The sequence below is a fragment of the Schistocerca cancellata genome, chromosome 7 (assembly GCF_023864275.1).
Source record: "Schistocerca cancellata isolate TAMUIC-IGC-003103 chromosome 7, iqSchCanc2.1, whole genome shotgun sequence".
In the NCBI taxonomy this organism is placed as follows: domain Eukaryota; kingdom Metazoa; phylum Arthropoda; class Insecta; order Orthoptera; family Acrididae; genus Schistocerca; species Schistocerca cancellata.
This window is the reverse complement of record NC_064632.1, coordinates 409,732,337-409,755,264: the sequence shown is the minus strand read 5'-3', so window position 1 is coordinate 409,755,264 and position 22,928 is coordinate 409,732,337. Positions and strand designations below refer to the sequence as shown.

Sequence of the window (22,928 nt, the reverse complement as noted above, 5' to 3'; positions counted from 1 at the left end):
GAGTTTTTATAATTAATAGTACATTTAATGATATGGTTATAATAGAAGGAAACATTCCACGTAGGAAAAATATACCTAAAAACAAAGATGATGTGACTTACCAAATGAAAGTGCTGGCAGGTCGACAGACACACAAACGAACACAAACATACACACAAAATTCAAGCTTTCGCAACGAACTCTTGCCTCATCAGGAAAGAGGGAAGGAGAGGGAAAGACGAAAGGATGTGGGTTCTAAGGGAGAGGGCAAGGAGTCACTCCAGTCCCGGGAGCGGAAAGACTCACCTCAGGGGGAAAAACTTGCCTTAGGGGGAAAAAAGGACGGGTATACACTCGCGCACACACACACATATCCATCCACACATATACAGACACAAGCAGACACAAGCAGATGTGTGGATGGATATGTGTGTGTGTGTGTGAGTGTATACCCGTCCTTTTTTCCCCCTAAGGTAAGTTTTTCCCCCTAAGGTGAGTCTTTCCGCTCCCGGGACTGGAGTGACTCCTTGCCCTCTCCCTTAGAACCCACATTCTTTCGTCTTTCCCTCTCCTTCCCTCTTTCCTGATGAGGCAACAGTTTGTTGCGATAGCTTGAATTTTGTGTGTATGTTTGTGTTCGTTTGTGTGTCTGTCGACCTGCCAGAACTTTCATTTGGTAAGTAACATCATCTTTGTTTTTAGGTATAATAGTACATTTAATTTGACTAGAAAGCGAATTTAGTACTTTCTCGATAAACACGTACATTTAGGTGACAAAATTCATGGCACGGTGAAATGCGCATATACAGATGGCGGTAGTACTGCAAACAGATGGTATAAAAAGCCAGTGCATTGGTGGAGCTGTCATCTGTGCTCAGGTGATTCACATGAAAAGTTTTCCAACATGATTATGGCCAACGATGGGAATTAACAAACATTGAACACACACTGATAGTAGGAGCTAGACACATAGAATATTCCATTTTGGAAATTGTTAGAGAATCCAATATTCCGAGATCCACAGTGTCAAGAGAGTGCCGAGAATACCAAATTTCAGGCTTTACCCCTCACAATGGACGACACAGTGGCAGACCACCTTCACTTAACGACCAAAACAGAGAAGCAACGCTGGGTGAAATAACCACAGAAACTAATGTGGGGTGTACAAACATATCCGTTATGAAATGTGACAAAATTCTGGCATTAATGGACTATGGCAGAACACAGCCAACACTAGTGCCTTTGCTAACAGCATGACATTATCTACAGCACCTCTCCTAGGCTCATGACCATATCAGTTGGATTCTATATGACTGATAAGAGGTGATAGTAGGGTTCAAGTGTGGCACAGACCCTAAAGCCATGCACCCAGGTTGTCAATGAGGCACTGGATGCTCTGGTCCAACTGAACCGATCACTGACTGGAAATGGTTATGTTCAGCTTCTTTGAGACCATTTGCAGCCATTTATGGACTTTATGTTCCCAAACAATGATGGAATTTTTATGATGAAAATGCACCATGTCACCAGGCCACAATTGTTCATGACTTGTTTGAAGAATATTCTGGACAGTTTGAATGAACGATTTGGCCACCCAGATTGCTCGACATGAATCTCATCAAACAACTATGAGACATAATTAAGAGGTCAGTTCATGCACAAAATGCTCCACCTGCAACACTTTCGCATTTATGGATGGCTGTAGATGCAGCATGGCCCAATATTTCTGCAGGGGATTTCCAACAACTTGTTAAGTCCATGCCACATTGAGTTGCTGCACAACACCAGGTAAAGGAGGTATACCATGACTTTGTCACCTCGCTGTATTTTAAAGTGAGTTAACTTAAAGATGTGACTTTTCAGTGCTGTTCAATTAACTTAACAGTGTAAAAATATAAATAGAATTTTGGTGTTAACACTGATACAAATCAGTTCTGTTCTGAAGTTTTTAAATCATGATGCCAATTAAATCCTACTTATTTCAATAAATCCTCAATCCAGCAAGTTTGCCACGAAGTGACTGTCTTCCAGATTCTCCATCATCTAAGCATTTTACTGAGATACAAATTCTTGAATAGGCAGTTACTTTTTGTAACACAAGGTGTAGTAAATAATGTTTCTCATGTATTTCAGTGTTGCTTCCATTATGTTGTAGTTCTGAAGAATATTTGTGTGTTGTGGCCAATAACAGATTAGATTGAGAATCATTGTGCTTCAAACTGTCTCAGTGTTTATTAGCATCATTTCACTGAGTATTTTCAATCATAGTAGTAATTTTGTCTTTGAAACTAACACTGCTAATTTGAAGAAAATAATTCAACTTATATGTTACTAAGTAACAATAAGTATCATAGATGGCATTTAGGAGCTCGTTATTCCAATTACAAGTGTTATTCATTAAACTATAGTGTAAAATTATCAACTGAAATTTCTGATACTCAGCACCTTGAGATTTGATGCTCACCAACAGATCTGGTTACAAAATGAATTAACTGATACCATGAGTAAAGTGTGCAGTTTAGGTTACAGCCTGAAAATAAGTTTCTCAAACTTGTATTGTTGTTCCCTATTCTTGAAAATAGTTGTTCACAAACACAAGTAAACGCAACATTGATATTACACCTTAAGTCAACTTATGTAATCAGAGAAATGGGTTCTGAGGGAAGTGCTTGTAGAAATCTAGAAACTTTCTTCTGTAATTGAAGTTGTTAAATTCCCTTTTGCACTACAGGACAGTTACTTCAAGATGCAGACTAAAATAAATGTTATCAATGTTCACTGAATATGGAGAGGAGAACAGATGAAAAGCACTCTGTTGTGATGTCACATTGTTAAATCAGAACTGGAAATCTTCATTATGATAAAACAGAAAAGATGGACAGCATTCAAAATCGGTTAATACCAGAGTCCTTCAATGAAGACAATTTTGGAAAATGAACTGCATTTGCTCCGTCCATCTGATTATTCCCAAAGTGACAATTTCATTTTGAATGCTTGTATACAGCCAATGAAATGTATTATCAACAGATCCTTAACCTGAAGTGTTAAGTCGTTTGAATGCTCCTTGTATGAGGAATCCAAGGTCACTTTCCCTTGAAGACTGTTTCAGTGCAGGAACACGTTACTCATTTCCATAAACGTATCTATAACACTACAAAAAAAGGAAAAAGAAAAAGAAGAACAATTTAACAAATAGCCCGCACCAAGCCAGTGAACTTACTGTAACAAGGTAGACTTCTTTGCTAGCTGTCAATATCTTCAAGAACATTCTGTACTCCATTTATGGGCACATTTTCCTGAGCTAATTACAGGTGACAGTTGGGGGTTCAGTGATTCGTTATAAATCATTTATGCCATATCACACCAAATGATGAAAATTAAGCATCTATTTTTTTAAAAATTTAAATGGGAAGCTGGCTTCCCACAGACTGTGAGATGATGTAAGCAACATTGAACATATTATTCTTGTTCTTTTTTCTTCTTTTCTTATGCAACACAAATGACCACACATACAGTTCACAATCTTCTTTGGTAGATATTCATCCACATTTGATAAGAGTTCATCAGAAACACCAACGCTGGGTTGTTTTTTTATGTGAATACAGTTGGACGCCCACATCACCTTCTTGATGAAAATCCTGGTAGTAATTCCATTACTAACTGTAAACAGAACTTTACCTGCTCTCCATTTCCTGTGACTGCTGCCTGCATAACAAACACATTCAAAAAGGCAGCACTAACTAGAAAATAAACAATTTTGTGCCACCATTTTATAGATAACTGTTCAACTTTATTCCATGCTCGCTTCTGATCAGAGAGATCCACACTGCCCATTATACTGTTGCACAAATTTGTGGCAATTGGACAAGCCATGCTGCACATGGAACCATCTCTTCCTTTTCCAGAAACGACTGTTACATCCTTAGGAGATTGCTGTAGACAGAACTATTACTGTTTTTCTGTCTTGCAAATCTACCACAATCATTGCATCTTTGATCTGTGCCCTGAACTCATCTCTGAAAGTGTCGTTATTTATCATATTTCTGGAAGAACTTTTCTGCTGACTCTGACAGTATATACAGAATATATTTCATTATCAAGAAGGCACTTTCATTAGGGAGTATGAAGTGAAACAGGTGTCAAATGTAACACCACATTTACTGTTTTTCAAAGGTGAATACAATTCAAGTAGAACCCTTTCAACAAGAGGAAAAGTGGCGTCATTGTCTTTCTCTTTTCCACAATCAACCTGGAACTTCAGTAGACAGTCTGTCTTAGCATTATCCCTGTATTCTCTTTTTATATGCATCATGGCCATACATTGTTTTACGCTCTATCTCCTTTGAAAGGAATCATACCTTTTTCAACAGATAAGCTACCGAAATGACAATATCCCTCTAAGAAGCTACTATTTAGGGCACTAGCTTCACTTTATATATTTCATCATTTCCAGGAGCAGCCTTCCCCACTGCCTTCAAATTATCATTGAAATGAAGGTTTTCTGAAATTTTTTGGAAACACTTGTTGAGTCATCACTCTCAACAGTGATTCAACATGCAAAAGAGTATCTGAACCACAGTAATTTGATAAAATGGGGCAATTTGTATATGCCCATAATGACAAGCAATCCAATAAATACTTTCATTTCAGAGTCTGTTACAAGTATTTCAACACCCAATCAAAAATTTGCCACTCATGAGATGCGTACAAGTTCATTTGTTCAACAATATTCTGAATGATATTTTCATTGCAGATATCAAGAAAATAATCACATGGATGATTCATTTTTGAAAGTGCTTTCTTTAGCAATGCTAAACTTTCTCTAATAGACTGTATGTCCAAATACTGAGGCAGTGTTTCATCACAATAAGTTTCAGGGCTCTCATCATTATCACAGAGCTTGAGTTTTGGCGACTCTGTGGGATAATCTGCAGAGACTGAACAGAACTGCAGGGACCGAAACATTGTCTACTACTGAGAGCACTTTCTGAAAAGTAGCAGGATAAAGTGGTAGGTTGTTCAGTTTACTAGATTCCTCATCTGTTGAAACATTATCCGATTCAGTGTTGGAAAGTGACTCATCTTCAGGAGTAAGAAAAGATACTCTAGTATGTCTTTCTCTCTAGTAACGTAATTTGTAATGAGACATACCTGAACTAAGTGAATATGCTTAATAAAACCTCAATAAACAGGCATATTGTCTACAGTAAAAGTGGTCACCTCAGACTATGGGTGTAAATATTTCCACATAATTCCAACATATTTTTGATGTGTCAGAAAGGACAACAAAATTTCCTTGAATTTTCATGTGTTTCTCGTTTTAATGTAGAGACGTGTGAATGTAGAATCCATTGGCCCTTGGAGGACACCGAAGTATGTGGGAAGGTACCTCCTCACTGTCGATGAAAGGACTAATTGGCAATGTCGAGTCCAAGCTCTCATATATTATTAATTGTATGAACTACGCTCATTATATTTCTGAAAGTGACAATCTTTGCACATACATTCTCCTGGTGAATCATGCACAGAGCACCTCTGACTTCTTGGGTACTGGAAATTTTTCACATTTTTCCTTTCAATTCTACTACAAGTCCTGATTTATTTACATCATTTACACAGAAAATAATAAATTCCATTATAAACCAGTATTTTGCATACTTTCTTCAGTGCTGCTAAGAAAGTTCTTCATTTTTACTACCAAGTCCAGCAGCTCTTCTCAATCTAAAGTTGATTGTTTTTTGCATCTTATACAAATGGCTAGCTGCTCTGTAACAAAATCTTCACAAGCTGACTGTGAACATTGTCTGCCATTTCAAGTATGTGATACAGGGTCATCATGCCGGATAACGGCACCTTTTGTAATTGATGATTACTCCTATTGCTAATTGGTGAAGAAATTGCCAGTATTACACTGCGCTGAGTAGCCATTGGTGCTTATGTGACTCCGCTACCCAATTTCGCAGTTGTCACTTCTCCTGTGTTGTATCGATCACAGTTTGTGCATACATTTCCCCTCTCTCCCCACCACATAACAACTGCTCTGCTTGGGAGAAGGAGACTGAGCAAGTGCAAGTGCTCACGCACAAAATCAGCAAGCTGTTAAACCCTGTAATGAGGCATCAGGAACATATAGCTATTTAGGTGATTTAATGGGTGATATTATGATGAAGTGAGCAGAATGGTTTATGCCATTTTTTCACAATTCCCAGAAAGATATACAAATTACTTAACTCTGATTTTGTCACTGCTATTCCAAATGCATTAGTAAGTTATGTAATTCTGCAGGCATAATATTTAGTTATCATATGCTCAAAGCAAGAAAGTAAAAGATCAGAGTGATTACTCTTAACTTCTACCTCCTTTAAATCACTGAAGATTTCACATAAATTTTGGGCTATGACGTTCTATATAGTACTCTCTGTAGAATGATAAAGCACTAATTTCCCAATTATTATGCTCATATGAGTCGTATGAGTTTCAGCTACTCTTCATGTGTCCACGTATACCAGCCTGACAGCTACTCTGACCCGCCTATGGGATCTCGTCACATCACCAAGCCACAGCCACAGCTCATCAGAAGGCCAGTCAGATGAATGCTGCTGCTGTTATTTTCATGACCTTCACATATTGCATATTGTGAATTTAACACCTTTAAATTTTTCTTTTTCTTTAATACTCCCTCCATTAGTTAAAAGCCTCAATCAAAGAAAAATCACCACACCACATGGACCTTTGTGGAGAGGGAGAAGTGTACAACATATAATTATTACTACAAATTGTAACACCCTCAATATTCTCAATCCTTTCCTCGGGGCCGGAGTAGGAAAGCAGGGGTCCCACATGCCACACTGCCAGTGCTGATGCTGTGTCAGCGTTGATGGTGCAGCACTTCCCAGGCAACTAAGAAGCTATCCTCTCAATCAGGCACGGTGAGATTTAATTATAGCAAGTATCTGGAAGGCTATTTGTAAACTCATGTTACTGGCCTTAGTGTGCAATGGACTGATCTTTGAGTGACTGATGTTTTCCATCATACTTCCCCATATGTAGGGACTCTGTATCCTGTTCTCCAATAAGCCCTTGACCATTCTGTACACTGCTTTGAGTTTTCACTTGAGTCAAGTATTTGTATTGCCAGTCAATAACATCAGTTTTCTCTAATGGAGTCTTTCTTTTACTTGCATTTTTTTTTTTTTTTTTTCCAAGCTCACCTCATCTCACTTAGTGTCTTGTATACAACATCTTTCTGCCAAGGAAGCTTTTCCCCTACAGTATTTCACAGTAGTTTGCGTAATGTTGGCACTTTTTTAGATTCATATAAAAGTCAAACATTTTTTGATGAATTATTGATTTGTCACTTCTGTCTGTAACAACAGATTCTCTACGCAATTTCTACTGCTCTTACATGGCAATTACAGTATTTCGTTTGGTTTATTTGGGTGTTGCTTTCTGAGGCAAGACTGACTTAAATATAAATTGTAGCCCTTTGATTGGGACACCCAATATTATCCACCACTACTTTTATGCCATCTCTTTAATAGAAGTGTTAATTATGTCAGAGATGACCAAACCCATTTTCCTCTGCAGAATTGTTCTCCACCTACTGTGCACATTATTTGTGATGTAGTAAACTTATCCATCAGTTTAAAGTAAGTATCTCAAATATACAAATGGAAATGACTGATACTGGTAATTACTGTAACTAACAGAAGAAACATACATGACTGGAATTGACCTAAATCAACACACTTTGCATTATATAGCCAGACAGAAAAAAACAAGCAAATTCTTGCATTTCAGTATGGATTTTTCACTGTTCTTCCTGGAAAGGCCATTTCTCTTACCAACAGCTCTGCTCACTCTTCACTTCACAGAAATGGTATGTACATCATTGAATATAAGTGCCTATATTAAAAAGGCATCTGTAAAACTGTTGTGTCTGTATATGTCTGAACATGCTTATCTCCAAAACTTCTAGACAAATTTTCATTGAGTTTTTGTAGACAACCTGAGTATAATTTTGGGCTCCATACAGGCTTCATTTGATCAAAATCTGTGTTTAAAATCATGGATGTGTGTATGTATGTTCCACATCTCCTCTGAAACCACTTGACCGATTTCAATCACACATGGTATATGTATCACTCACCATCTGGGAAGAATCGCTGTGGAGGTGAGAACCACCTAACTATCAAAGAGGTGGGATGAAAAAGAATTGCACGCCACAAAGTGTGAATACCCAAATTTTATTCATCCAATACTTCAGAACAAGGGCATTCAGTGACTTGAAATGAACTTTAAATATAATTTCAAACCTTTACGAAACTTTTTCTCAAGACACCTCACTCCCCCAAAATGATGAAGGTAAACAGTTTACGATCTACTGCATTTTCACATCAGATATGATGTTTTAATTTACTACTTCTTTACTGCTAATTGTATTCGCGACACATTTTGCAGACCGTGTTCACATATACCACTGAATTTACCAGCAAAATTATATCATCATACAACATACAGTTCATGATATATGATGCCATTAACACTGAGATATGTGAAAAACCGCCACATCATGTATGACATTTAAATCCGCTTAGCTGATTTCAATCAAATTTTGAAAGGAGATATCTTGAACCCTGAGGAAAAATGCAGTCTTCTTTGGAAACTCTGTAGTACAAGATACTTATTAATTTGAAGAATATTACTTCAGTTATGTAAAATATTTACTTCTGAACATTATCATATTTGTGAAAATGAGCTTACTGGTTGATATGTGCTACAAGATATGATACAAACTAATGACTATAATGCTTGTACAATCTTAACTGTGTTTCATCCCTACTTCACACTACTTCAATAGCATGAAGCATAGATGCACCCTCCTGCCCCTGATCCTCTGAATGCAAGGGAGGAAAGCAAGGAGCACATCACGAGCTATGCTTACCCAAACAGGCAGACATGTGGGCAGCAGATGTTATTGGATGTGCAGTAATTTACTTACTCATCATGACTCAAAATAACAAATCTACTAATATTTGAGCACAGTTGCGAAAAACAGCTAGTCATTAATAAATCTCAGCGACCACAGCTGGATATTTTCCTTTAACAAGCAATGACAGTACAAACTCAAATGATTTTTACTATTTCTTCAAGAGATCCATTGCATTTTATTTATTTTTTAGCACAGAGACAACCAGTACCCTTCCTTACAGTTCTGCAACAGAAATTAGATGCATAGCAATGGCAAGGCCTTTCAAGGCACTGTAGCAATGTAACAACTACATCAGGAGTTACAATGGCAAAATACAGGAGGATTATAATTGAAGTTCCAATTCCATAACACTATAAAAAAGGAGTCGCTGCTCAGGATGACATCAAATTTGAAGGGAGTATTATCAGACAAGGGAGAAACAGAATGTAAACAATAAAAAATTTTAAAAAATTCCCACTAGATGGCTCTGTATCACAACATAAACGAGCTTGGCTGCAAACCACAGATGAATTTAAATACAAAGACTATGGTGTGAGTTGCACTTTAAACCAAACATAGTACTGTAACAATATAGTTGCTTTTCACCATATAGCAGAGATGCTAAGTTGCAGATAGGCACAACTAAAAGACTCTCACAATTGTGAGAGTCCAATTGTGAGGGTATTTTTGTTGTGCCTATCTGTGACTCAGTATCTCCACTATATGGTGAGTCGCAACTTTCCTTCTCATAATATTTTTGCATTTCATCCTGAATTTTCCATTGTATGATTAAACACACTACTGTGCAATATGCTAGGCTGTACAATTTTGGCACTCCATAGCTGTGACACTGTTCAGTAAGCTGATCCACCACGGGAAGGTCGTACACGTCAGATACAAAAATTCAGTCTACCAAGACCAGAAACCACATAAAAAGCAACAATAAAATTGGTTTTTATTTGTCATGAGACTGCCACAAGACATGCTCAATATGTTGACCACCATTTTCTACAGCTGAAATTGAGAAACAGCAAGTTTCACAACAGAATGGATCGTCCGGGTGGTTCTGTTCAGAATGTGTTGCGCAATACATGCTTTCAATTCAGCTAAGTTTGTAACTGGAGCAGTGAACACAGCATCTTTCAGATAACCTGACAGCCAGAAGTCACACAGATTACATGATCTTGATGGCCAGGCTGTAGAGAAATTCTAGTCTTTCCAAAATGTCTCTGCAGCAGCTGCTTCACTGGCTGTGCAATGAGTGGAGTACCATCTTGCATAAAAATTATCCTACACACACATTCACACTGTTGAAGGGTTGGAATGACAATGAGGCATGAAAGACTGATAGTGTTTATCAGTGACAGGGCAGGTAACCATACCTGCACAACACATCACCTCAAAAAAAAAAGTGGCCCTAAGATAAACAATGCCATCAACCCTTACCACATAGTTGCCTTTGCAGAATGAAGTGGTATCAGTTGATGTGCAAGCACATTTTCTATATCCCATATTCTGCAGTTCTATATATTGACATGTCCTTGGAGATGGAAATAGGCTCTGTTTGTCCACAGACTGTTTCACTGTCCACTGCCATCCGAGCCAGAAATCCTAGTGCAAACCTTTATCTTACTGGCAGGTCAGCAAAAAGCAACTCCTGAACATGGGTGATTTTGTAGAGATAGCAATGCAGGGTGTTTTGTAGAATTTTATGCATCATGGTCAAAGACATGTCCAAAGTTTGGGCAATTCCTCACGCACTGCATGTTTGCACATCACCACCCAAGCCTTCCAGCAATGCTGTGGTCACATCCTCTATTGACATCGAATCAACTGCTTTCTTCCTTCAGCCACAGTGCACCTCAAGACAACCTGTCTTAAAATTTCATCATCTTTTTCTCCACATCCTTGGCAGACATCAGACCAACGGCTTTTTTCATACCCTTAAGTGTCTGGAACTTCTGCTGAGCTACTGGCACACAATCCCTATTCCCATATAAGTGCTTTACCAACAACACACGATCCTGCATTGAGACAGTCATGCCAAGAGTCTCGGATGTAAACTGAGGTACAGCCATGCACCTCCCATCTTATTTTGTATATCCTGGTGCTTATACTACCATCTAGTGGTATAACTTTCATCAAATTCCCCTCCCCCATAACACCCCCCCCCTTTCTCTCACAATATTTCCTCCAAATTTGACGTGAATCTGGACAGCAGGTTTTTTTTACAGCATTTTGTAATTGGAATTTCTATTATAATCATCTTCTATATGCTAATAAAGAAGCCATAAGCAACTAGCTTAATGTTTGCAACTAAAAGACAATATTCAGCATTGTTTGATTTGTAATTATCAATATTAATTATTAACTAAAATCTGAAAATAAAGTACAAAAGTGAGGTCTTGACTCTTACACAATTACTTGTGAAAGACCACAGTAGGCATGTTACATCAAATGTGTGGCCCCAGAAGATACTACAATTGGAGCAAACTAGGAAAAAGATTGAATCTGCAAAATACACAGCTAGATATTAAGTAACCAGACGACATACATCTGTACGCAACACTGCCACAATTGAAGCTGCGTTCTTTTTCAAGAAAAGAACGGTAAATGAGTTAAGTGAACTTCAAATTACATTAAGACTGGCTGTAAATCTTTAACTACTTCATCACTGATATCACGTATGCTGAAAGTGTCTATATCACTTGTAAGCACAAAATCCTCATCATATGGAGAAATTAAATGTTTATAACCCTAAGAAGGTGGTACCTGAATTTAATTTGTGCTTGCTCTCGGTATTTTACTTTGCAGCACCTGCTAATACAGAGTAAATTTATAGAGAGTTTAGAATTCGAGTGAAAATTACTTTTGTTTATAAAGATTTGTATCATAAAATTTTTACTTTATTTTTCTACACTTTTTTTTTTTTATAGGCAGCCCTCAGAGTTGTCACTCCGTAACTGTTGCTGTAGTAGAATTGGCTTCTACTACTTTTAATTTCTGGTAGTAGCTGATGCGGAATTTCGAGCAACATAATTGCCACACAATCTGTGCTACAAGACCAGCCACTGGTTAAACTTAGGTGCATCCATTCTTGCTATTTTGGATGGTGGGACAGCAGCTGATATGTTAGCCTTCATCGGGAAATTCAACTCCAGTTTATCTTATAGGCTACTGGTTCTGGCAACATAATACACCATCATCCGGCCCTAAACACCAAATTTTATAGCAGTGTTAACAACAAGAATTACATAGGATAAGGATACTATCTGGGGATTATGGAATCATATTTGCCACTAATCAATAACATACATATGAGTAGACTTATTGTTAGCACTGCTGTAAATTTGGTGTTTAGGGCTTGACGATGGCGTGTTATCACTACTGAAACTGGTACCTATAAAATAAAATCAAGATGAACTTACAGCTGACAAGATTTTTTGTATTTATTACAGCCATTAATAGGTTAAAATCTGAGTATATTCTAGCTTACAGCACATACACCCATGCTGATTCCAGGCTGTTGACTGCATTGCTAAGTAAGCTGCTGGCTGCTTACAAACCCAAACTGCAGAATTAAAGTTAAACAATATCGCAGCACCTTGGTGGCTACCCATCAGAGGTTGTGTTTTTGCCACATGACTGTGCACCCAGTCTTCCTCATCATCAAACTTTGGAGTGCAGACACCTTTCTATTCTACAAACCCTGCCTCTCGTGTCTAGTCTGGGTTACAGCTACAAAAACTGCAATGCCCAGTGGTTGTTCCTTATAACCTTATAACTTACCACCTCTAATGAACCAATGTCTTCTCCTCCAGGTTGATGATGTAAAAACGTCTCTCTTTGATAACCGTATCTTTTCACATAAAAACAAACTGGGTGGGGGGGGGTCGGAGGGGGAGGGGGGGGCCTCCAGTGGGATGTGTCTGTGGACACCCATTTCAAACGAATGTTAAGTCCTTCCTAAACTTCAGCATGGATTCTGATTTTTCCTGATATTAATACTGACTGTGCCCAATAAGAGTTCCACTCAATGACAAGTACATACATCCTGATATTACAAGGGTCACTCCAAAAGAAATGTACACTAGTTTTGTAAAAATACAGTTTTCATTCTGTGTGTGTGAAAGTTTTACAGTGTGTAGATACATCCTTCCCGCTTGTTTTCAAACTTAGTTCAACCTGTTCTCGTCAGTGGCGCCATCATAGAATGTCTTCAAGATGGCTGCTACACTTGATGTTCATCAGAAGCAACGTGCTGTCATAGAATTCCTGTGCTGTCAAAACGAGACATTGGGAAACATCCACATGAGCTTGAAAGAGGTGTATGGAGATGCTGCTGTCGATCACAGTACAGTTAGTCAGTGGGCAAGCAGGTTACGTGATGAAAGCGGGCACGGCAATATTGAGGATTGTCCTCGCAGCAACAGGCCTCGTACTGCACAGACTCCAGACAATGTGCAGAGAGTTAACGAACTGGTGACTGCTGACAGACGCATCACAGTGAATGAATTGTCATGCTACATTGGGATAGGGGAAGGAAGTGTTTGCAGAAGATGATGACTCCCTTGTGCACACTGCCAAACAGTGGGTCCAACAGGTTGGTCCAGAATTTTACTGTGCTAGTATACAGGTGCTGGTTCCAAGATGGCGTAAGGCAGTTGAGAGGGATGAAAATTATGTGGAGAAATGAAAATATTGTTCCTAAAGGATGTATCTACACACTGTAAACCTTTCAAACACGTAGAATAAAAGATGGATTTAAAAAAAAAATAGTGTTCATTTCTTTTGGAGTGACCCTCGCACATCTTATACGACTATATAGATAGACTGAAGTCCACTTACAGGTAGACAAAACAAGAAATGTGAATAACATATGATAAATCTTAACAAGCTATGATGGCATGACATTCACTGTGCAATACCAGAATATGAGACATGGTAATATATAATACTACAACAAAATACTGACAGCTTGTTGAAGATGTCCATATGGAGCCTGGAGGGAAACGGACATTAGTGTGTAGTGAAACTATGTGAATAAAGATTAACAGAACAATCACAGGAGGAACACGTTTGAAGTTGCATTGAACATTCGCACGGGATATCTAAAATGAATAATTTTAAGATTGAATCCACATTTAAGTAGCCTATTACATTGTCTTATGTTTCTGCCTCAAAGTTTATTATATCGTTGCTCTGGGCAGAAGGATGGAAAAATGTGTATTTTAATGCAGTTGTTAATTAAACTATGATGTCACTATTTATTTGAAACCAAATCTTACAAATGCACCACAGTTTACAACCTTTTATGAAAGTGCATGAACATATTATCTTTCTATAAAAATCAGCCTCGTCAACTGCGTATAATTAATTATCTTTTTATGAAAATCAGCCTTATCAACTGCATACAATTATTCTTGTATATGTTCAGATGTACTGAGGAAAGCTGAGATCTTCTTGGCCAACATAATGAAAGTAGAACCTTGTTCACTGTCAGGGTGACTAATGACAATGGGTGCACCAAAGTCTGTACATTCTGCTATCGAAGGTGACAAGGGCACACTGCAAAGCAATTCAGTTCCAAGATCACTTGCCACTTCTGCAGCTTTGTTATTTCTACCCCAGAGTGGAACATGGGAGTGACAATTTGTACAAACAACTGATGCCATATTCTCAACAATACCACATATTGGCACTTCAAGTTTCTTAAACAACTGAGCACCCCTCTCTGTCACCTGAAAAACACACAAAAATCCACTTCAAATATTAACCCAGTTTTAGCTACGAAATCAAAACAAACGAAAGATATCATAAATTCTTTGAAATGTCATGTAGTCATTTGGTGCATGTAGTGAACAATAGTTATGAAAGCAGGAGGGAATAGTAGAGAAATAAAAACGGTAACAAGAAATACAAGATAAGTATTAACACACAAAAAAATGTATTAAATGATCCAACAAACCAGACACTAAATACCTCAACAAAATGTAGTATTTCAGATATACCTGCACAGCAGCAGTCTGAGGTGTAGTCACCAAGACAACACCAGAAACCGGTACATTCTGAATCAGTGATAGATGTGCATCACCAGTGCCAGGTGGTGTATCGATAATAAGATAATCTACCGAACCCCACGCAACACCACGAAGCAAACGCTGTATGGCACTCATAACCATCGGGCCCCGCCACACAAAAGGTGACTTTTCATCTGCCAAGAAACCAGATGACATACATTTGACACCATGGTTCATGAGAGGTATGAAATAACCATCTTCTGTCAATAGTGGTCGTTCATGCAAGTTCATCATCAAAGGCACTGAAGGTCCATGTACGTCAGCATCCAGCAAGGCAACCTCCTTCTGTGGTTCCACACATTTCATCCCAACAGCAATGTTAACAGCAACTGTAGACTTGCCGACACCACCCTTGCCTGAAGCTACAACAAGAATTTGCTTCACACCTGGTATTGCCTTTCTTTTGGGAAGTCCTTTTGCCATTAATTCTCTCTGTCTTGCATCGTGTAAGGAAGAGTACTGTTTCCTAAAATATAGATCTCTTGTCTGTGCAGACAATAATACTCTCACAGATTTCAAAGCTGCACTTCTTCTCATTGTAACAACTGTAAGCAACGGAGGCACAGGAACTGAAACTGCCAGAAAGTCTGTTCTGGAAAGAAAGTACACTACATGAGAACCATGTATGACAACCTACACCCTACATAACGAAATCCCTAGTAAGATGAAGAGATGATTCATAGTTTATGATAGCTATCGCTTTGATTACACATAAATTCTACTGGGACAGTCCCGGCACGAGAAACATGATATGAGGATAGCATAAATCCACTTTAATAGAAAGATCTAGCAAATATCTTGATAAGATACATGTATTAAAAACAGTCTTGGTTGCAATTTATTCTTTTATTAAAAACACATTTTCCTATTGTGAGGTATCTTCAGATTATCTACAGGGATAACAAAATAAGCAAAAATTAGGGTATTATTTCCTATTAACAGTTGTTTGCTTCTCCAATGTAACCAAACTGTCACCTCCCACACTAACCTAGATTTCAGCCTACATTAGAAATCAGTCTGTAACCAAAACTAAGAGACTAAAGAGGGTATACTATCACATTCCAATGATAATCTTTATAACCACAGAATGATGCAAACTACTATTCTGTATATGACACAGGACAAATTTAAATTTCTACATGTTTACATTAGCAAATTCTGCAACTAAATGAGCCTTCTCCATTCAAGGAACACTTCTCATTGCTTCACATGTCCCAAAGCATTGATTTTCTTCCCTGATCAAAACGGTATCCCAAAGTAACAACAGAATAAACTAATAGTGGCATGATCTGATAGACCTTGTAAATTCATTTTTTCAAATTATACCTACCAACTTTTTCCCAATATCTCACACATTTCAGAGTTCTGCAGATTTCCTTTAGACTGTTTGCCTTATTCCCTCCCCACTCATTGTTAGACCTTTTTTTTATTTATTTATTTGTCCATATAAATTTATTTTTTGTCTACGTAAATATATTTTACATTACATATTGCATATAAAAAATACTGAACAGAAAGTTGTAGTTTTGCAGTAGGTAGAAGTCACAGATTTTTTAAACGTATGTAGCTCATAAGGAGATGTTATATGTCCGGGTACTATGTTGTATAGCTCCGCCCCCCCCCCCCTCCCCCCAAGTTTCTACATTCTAATGAAATAAGGAAAACTCTCAATGATTCTGCTGCCTAGACACAATCATTAGGTTTACAACTGTCACTATTAGCAAAGCAGTGTAGTATTTAAAGTTTAGTATATTACAAAAAGAACAATAGCCACAGAATTTGTAAGGGTCAACGGAAGCGTCCAATTCCACCTGTCTGCTTTGACCCATAATGTAATGATGATGTGGTGAGAGACATCACTACAGCGTGGTGTTTTTGAGTTGGTTTGTTGTGGATATGGTGTTTTATTTGATGAAGCCATTTGGTTGTGGAGTGGTTAGTTTAACATGTAGTATTGGGTTCACTTGAGTTTTGGCTGTCATTGTGCTAACATGGTTCTTAGTTTAGGTAGTTGATGCAGTAACGTGGGTTGTGGAAGTGTTTTCAGTGATTTACAAAGGTTTTTTGTTTGTGTGTTTGGTGTTTTTGTTAGATCTGAATAGTTAGGTGTTTGTTGTGTGGAAAGAAGTCTAATTTTTTTATTGCTTTTTGGTTAGGGATGGATGTGACAGGTATGTGGGTGTGCACGAGCACCGTGGCCAACCTAGGTGGTACTGCTGGAGGATTTTGATAGCATTTAATTTTTGCTTTGGTTTTATTCTATAGTAATTATGATGTTTTCTCCGTTGTATATTTATGGTGGGTCAGTAACGTTTTAATTCATGTAGTGAATATGGGGTATTTGGTTTTTTGAGCTGGCGAGGCTTGGATCCAATTTTCAGAGTTGTAGGTGTTGGTTTTTTGTATCGATAGCTGCGGTTCAGCTATATAGGCCAAGGGAAATGTGGGATTCCACTTTTCAGAGATGTGTTTTTGGATCAATAGTTATGGTTGAGCTATACAGCTCTAGGGAAATGTCTGATTCCTGTGGTTTAGTTAGTGTGGCGGAATCTTTTAATTAAATTTTCTTTGGACATTGTTTTACGATGGTGCGCCGAGTTTTCAGTGTCGTACATTTAGCTAGTCTCCGCCCAAAACCTCCAATTTTTCGCGGATGTCCCGCTTGTTTTATTTTATTTCTGGAGTGATACGTTCTTGTGTTATTTTTATTTTTGATCGCGTTTGTTGATGTATCCATGCGAGTGACTTCATTGTCCCTATATTGTCTACGCTGGAACTAGCCGTTTCTTCCATGTTGGTGACGTCATGGTACAAAGCGGACAGCAGGAATCGGACGCTTCTGTAATGCCGCCTGTAAAATTTGCATAACATTGATACAAATTAATGGCGTAATTTTGTTCGGCCTGTTCTGATCTTACATCTCTGTGATGATGCATCTCAAAATCTTTGGTATGCAAAAATTAATATTCTTTTTGTTCCTTACAATATACATAAAAATATGACTGTTCAATCTCGACAATCCGACTTGTTTTCATTAACGTCCTGTCCGACATGAGAATCATGAAGCAGTGTCATAATTTATTCGTAGATTTCCACATGTCCCGTCGAGAAGAAGCACCTTCACGTGCGAGGAAAAATTGAGCACACAGCTCTCAGAAACTACTACTAGTCTTTGTATTATCGATTAACTGTCATGTATACTTACACAAGCCAGTAATGGACACGTTTATATAACCGGAAAACTGCGAAATCCTCAGTGTTACAGAGTTCAAGCGAATACTCAACAGCTGCATTTACTGAGGCAAAAAAAACCTACAGGACAATGTGAGGTGGCACGGAATTGTGCTGTAGCATGTTAAACTCAGAATAAAGTCATCCACCTGCAGTTAAAGAGTGTAAATATTACCGGGAGAACAATGGCCACAACTTCGCTCATATATTTTACCTCACATTCATATGCTATTATCCCTCTCGGATCACATCAGGTCTTCTTGTGCAATGAAATGAGAGAATCATAGCTGCCAAATAAAAAAAAATGTTAACCCATTTCGACATCAATGTTATTTGATTACGCGTTAGACGATTGCAATAAAACATACAAATTATCTGAATTCGCTTAACTTGTACATGAATTCATTCAGTATAACATAACTAATGGCACCTATCAACGTCCCATGTCATCGAACAACATAATTACAACTCCGACTCCTAAACTCAACTACCTAATACCTATTGATGGTGTAATACCGGCCTAGCTCGTAACTCAAGTCATAACACACAAACGACTATCGATTTAAGTAGTCTCGATTTTACCACTTTCAAAAGGCATTGAAAACTTGCACATGCATGTCCCCATAATTGACCATGCGAGCCAACTTGTGTGTGGAAACACACTGCTGGCTTAGTGCCATCGTAGCTCAAGATGATGGTCAGAAGCCATGTTTAAAATTTTAATAAATTCAGAGAAAAAGTTGTTCAATTTACTCGTCTCACTCTTGCAACTCCCCTCAGCACTGTACAAGGGCTTCACTAATTGCCGTTAAACGGAACAACAGTATCCTGATACTGCTTAATGTTCGTTCAGTAGCACAAACGTTCAGTGACTGATTTTTTATTTTATTTCGTCTACTGTTTGTAACGGAACATAGCACAATGTTACAGTATTTGCTAGACACGGGTGCTGACGTGTCAGTCTATCCATCTGCCTGTCTGCCACGTCACAAATGTAATCACTGCCACCTTTTCGCGGCCAGTGGTTCCACAAGAACAAGTATGGTCATGTCACATTAGTTTCGAACTTGGGCCTGCGGCGCAACTTTGAATGGCAATTTGTCATAACAGATGTGACACACCCCATACTTGGAGCGGATTTCTTATCATTTTATGGACTCCTGCCTGACCTCCGTCACCGACGCCTTCTTGACACTACTACCAACCTAGCAAGCCAAGGCCGTGTGCGTTGTGTGGTGGACACAGCAGTACGAGTGGTTACTGGTGATTCTCCATTTATAGAGCTCCTCAGTCAGTTCCCAGAGATCACATGCCAGACCCCCATACTAGCACCTGTGCAGCACTCGACGGTATACTATATTTTGACTACACCTGGGCCACCACTTCATGCTCGACCGCGCCACTTGACACCCCAGAAACTGAAGATAGTTAAGCAGGAATACTCGTACACGCTAGCACAAGGAATCTGCCGCCCATCGAGCAATAGTTGGTGATCTCCTCTACACATGGTACCAAAGAAGAATAACGGATGGTATCCATGTGTTGACTACAGACAGCTCAATGCCAGAACCATTCTAGATCGTTATCCAGTCCCGCATATCGAAGATTTTACTTTCAATGTCCACGGTAAGCGAATCTTTTCTACTTTGGACTTGGTTCATGCGTTTTACCAGATACCTGTGGCACCTGACGACGTTTGCTAAGACTGCCGTCTGCACACCTTTCGGACTCTTTGAATTTACCCGATTGCCTTTTGGACTTTGTAATGCTGCCCAAACGTTTCAACGGTTCATGGATGAAGTGATACGTGTTTCAGACTTCTGTTATGTGTATATTGACGACGTTTTGGACATGTCCAATTCAGAGGCAGAACACCTATCACACTTACGACAGATCTTCACTCGTTTACGTGCACATGGCCTGCTCATCAACCCATCGAAGTTGATTTTTGGAGCAGCTGAAATACAGTTCCTAGGCTACACTATCAATGCTCAAGGCATATGGCCATCACAGGAGAAAGTAGACGCTGTAATGAATTTCCCCGAGCCTTCGACAGTTAAAGAATTACGTAGAGTTCTTGGCATAATCAGTTTTTACCGTCGATTCGTTCGCAATCGTGTCTTCCTAGTTGCACCACTGAATAAGTTCTTGCAAGGTTCACCGAAGCAGAAAGACAAACTCCAGTGGGACAGTAAGGCCGAGTTGGCATTTAAGAAGCTGAAGACTGCCATCGCAGAAGCTACACTGTTAGCGCACCCAGTTGCGCAGGCGCCTCTCGCCCTGATGGTCGACGCATCAGCAACTGCAATCGGTGCTGCACTGCAACAGCAAATAGACGGGCACTGGCAGCCCTTAGGCTTTTTCAGTAATAAGCTATCGCCATCTTAACAGAATTAGTCCACATATGATCGCGAACTGTATGCTGCATACGCTGCTATTAAGAAATTTCGTCACTTGTTGGAGGGACAGCAGTTCACTCTCATCACAGACCATAAGCCACTAATGTACACTTTCCGCCAGCATCCTGAGAAGGCATCGCCACGTCAGCTGCAACACCTCGACTATATCGGACAGTTCACTATCAGAAATGTCCACATTGAAGGAGAGCTAAATGTGCCAGCTAATGCACTCTCCAGGATTGAAGCAATCACTGAAGCAGTTGATTTTGAATCTCTCGCCATAGCGCAAAAATCTGATACTGAGCTCCGAGATTTGTTGGCGCAACCATCGGGCCTAAAACTCCACCGTATTACACTGCCACTGTCAACCTTGCTGCTGTATTGTGATGTCGCCACCAACAAACCGAGACCTTTGTGACTATTGACTTTCGCCAATAGGCAATCACCTCTTTACGTAAGTTGTCGCGCCCTGGAATATTAGCCACTACCAACATGGTGAAGCGAGCTTTTGTCTGGCCACACATGAACAAAGATTGCAAGCAATATGTGCGACAATGTGTGACTTGTCAACAGAATAAAGTTAGGCAGCACGTTAGGTCACCTCTTGGCACATTTTTTCCTCCAACTCAGAAATTTGATCATGTCCATCTAGACCTAGTAGGACCTCTCCCACCATCGTAAGGATACACCTACTGCCTTACAACCATCGATCGTCTTACACACTGGCCCGAGGTGTTCTCGATCGCCGACATTACCGCCGAAACTGTCGCGACTGCATTCTTCAGGGGATGGGTCGCTCGTTTCGGGGTGCCGCTACGAATCACAACAGACCAAGGAAGACAGTTTGAGTCGTATTTGTTCAAAGCATTCTTTATCCTATTCGGTACAAGGTGCATTAGAACTACAGCTTACCACCCGTCAGTAAATGGTTTAATTGAACGCATGCACCGCCAACTGAAAGTGTCGCTTCATTGTCACGACTCACAGCAGTGGACAGAGACGTTGCCCATTGTCCTCCTGGGTCTCTGTGCGTCGCTGACAGAAGACCTGAACGCCACAACTGCAGAACTTGTTTATGGCCAGCCGATATGACTTTCCAGCGATTTCTTTGCTAATGTGCCAGACAACGGCAGCGACACTTCAGATTCTGTACAAAAGCTGTGTACACAAATCCGGCAACTACACCCCATTGCTCCAAGGGATCAGCAGACCCGTCGCCCATTTGTGTTTGACGAGCTACAGGAATGCCAATATGTTTTCTTATGGCATGATGCAGTACACAAGCCGCTGCAGCCACCCTACGACGGACCTTATCATGTCATCAGTAGGGAGAACAAGACAGTCAATGTCGATGTTATGGGTACACCAACCACCATCTCCATCGAAGGCTCAAACCAGCTTTCTGCGCTCCCTCCACTGGTATGGGTGCGTCTACACACATTAAGGACATGACTGAAGATCCAGCCACTCCACTGGACGTCACAGGTCAGCCTCAACAGACGTCTGAGGCTACCTCTAATGCACCATCAGCAGCTTGTGCACGACCCATTGTAACCCCGTCCAGACGACATGTCCGTTTCAACAGAAAGTACTATTGACACTAAGGGGGAAGTGGTGAAGTGCAGTCTTACGTGTAGTGTAATGCTGTGTGCAAGTGATTACCATTTGTAATTATTATCTCTGGCGCATTCTCTGACTTATGTTTCCTCATTTGTTTTTATGCTGTTCTGTTGTTTAATTGTTTATTAAAAGAGTCGTATGAGTTACGGTGTGTTTTTTATGTTGCAATTAAGTAAATACAATGGGTCCCGCAACAACTTCTTCACCAACAGCTACATTTGTGACACATTTGACAGATGATTTGCACATATACCACTCAATGTAAGTGCAATATTATATCATTTAACGATAAGTAGTTCAGGAGATACGACGTCATAATGAATGAGATGCGTGAAAAATTGCCTCATCATGCATGACATTTAAATTTATTACTTCTTTGTTAGTAACTCTATTTGTAACAAATTTCGTGGACAGTATCCACATAAACCGTTCAATGTACCTACAATATTATACCATTGTATGAAACACAGTTAAGGTCAGATACTGCATTGTGTGGATATGGACACTGAGCTATAAATAAATACCCTGGCGACGCCGTGTTTCTTTGACTATCTATTATAAAATGTGCAACACAACATCAACAAAGAGTTAAAAATTCATCTCATTTATCCCAATAATATGTAATATAATCGATTATTATACATAACA

The 22,928-nt window shown here is 39.2% G+C and overlaps 1 protein-coding gene across 9 annotated transcripts in view; it reads right to left on the bottom strand.

The window, feature by feature from the left end:
• LOC126092132 (iron-sulfur protein NUBPL) overlaps positions 1–18,793 on the bottom strand; it is a 30,686-nt gene extending 11,893 nt beyond the window's left edge. For 2 of the 9 annotated variants that reach the window (XM_049907584.1, XM_049907585.1), the window contains exons 1-2: positions 18,630–18,793; positions 18,476–18,548 (exon numbers count right to left, since the gene is read on the bottom strand). Coding sequence is in view for 4 of the 9 variants with exons in the window: in XM_049907586.1 (XP_049763543.1) it covers positions 14,368–14,691; positions 14,962–15,617; positions 18,236–18,323 (1,068 nt within the window). In the remaining 5 variants the exon portion in view is untranslated. Of the gene's footprint in view, positions 1–14,215; positions 14,692–14,961; positions 15,623–18,235 lie in introns of those variants that run through there. The other 7 variants (XM_049907586.1, XM_049907587.1, XM_049907588.1 and 4 more) reach the window with 7 other exon arrangements.
• Positions 18,794–22,928: the final 4,135 nt, after the last annotated feature.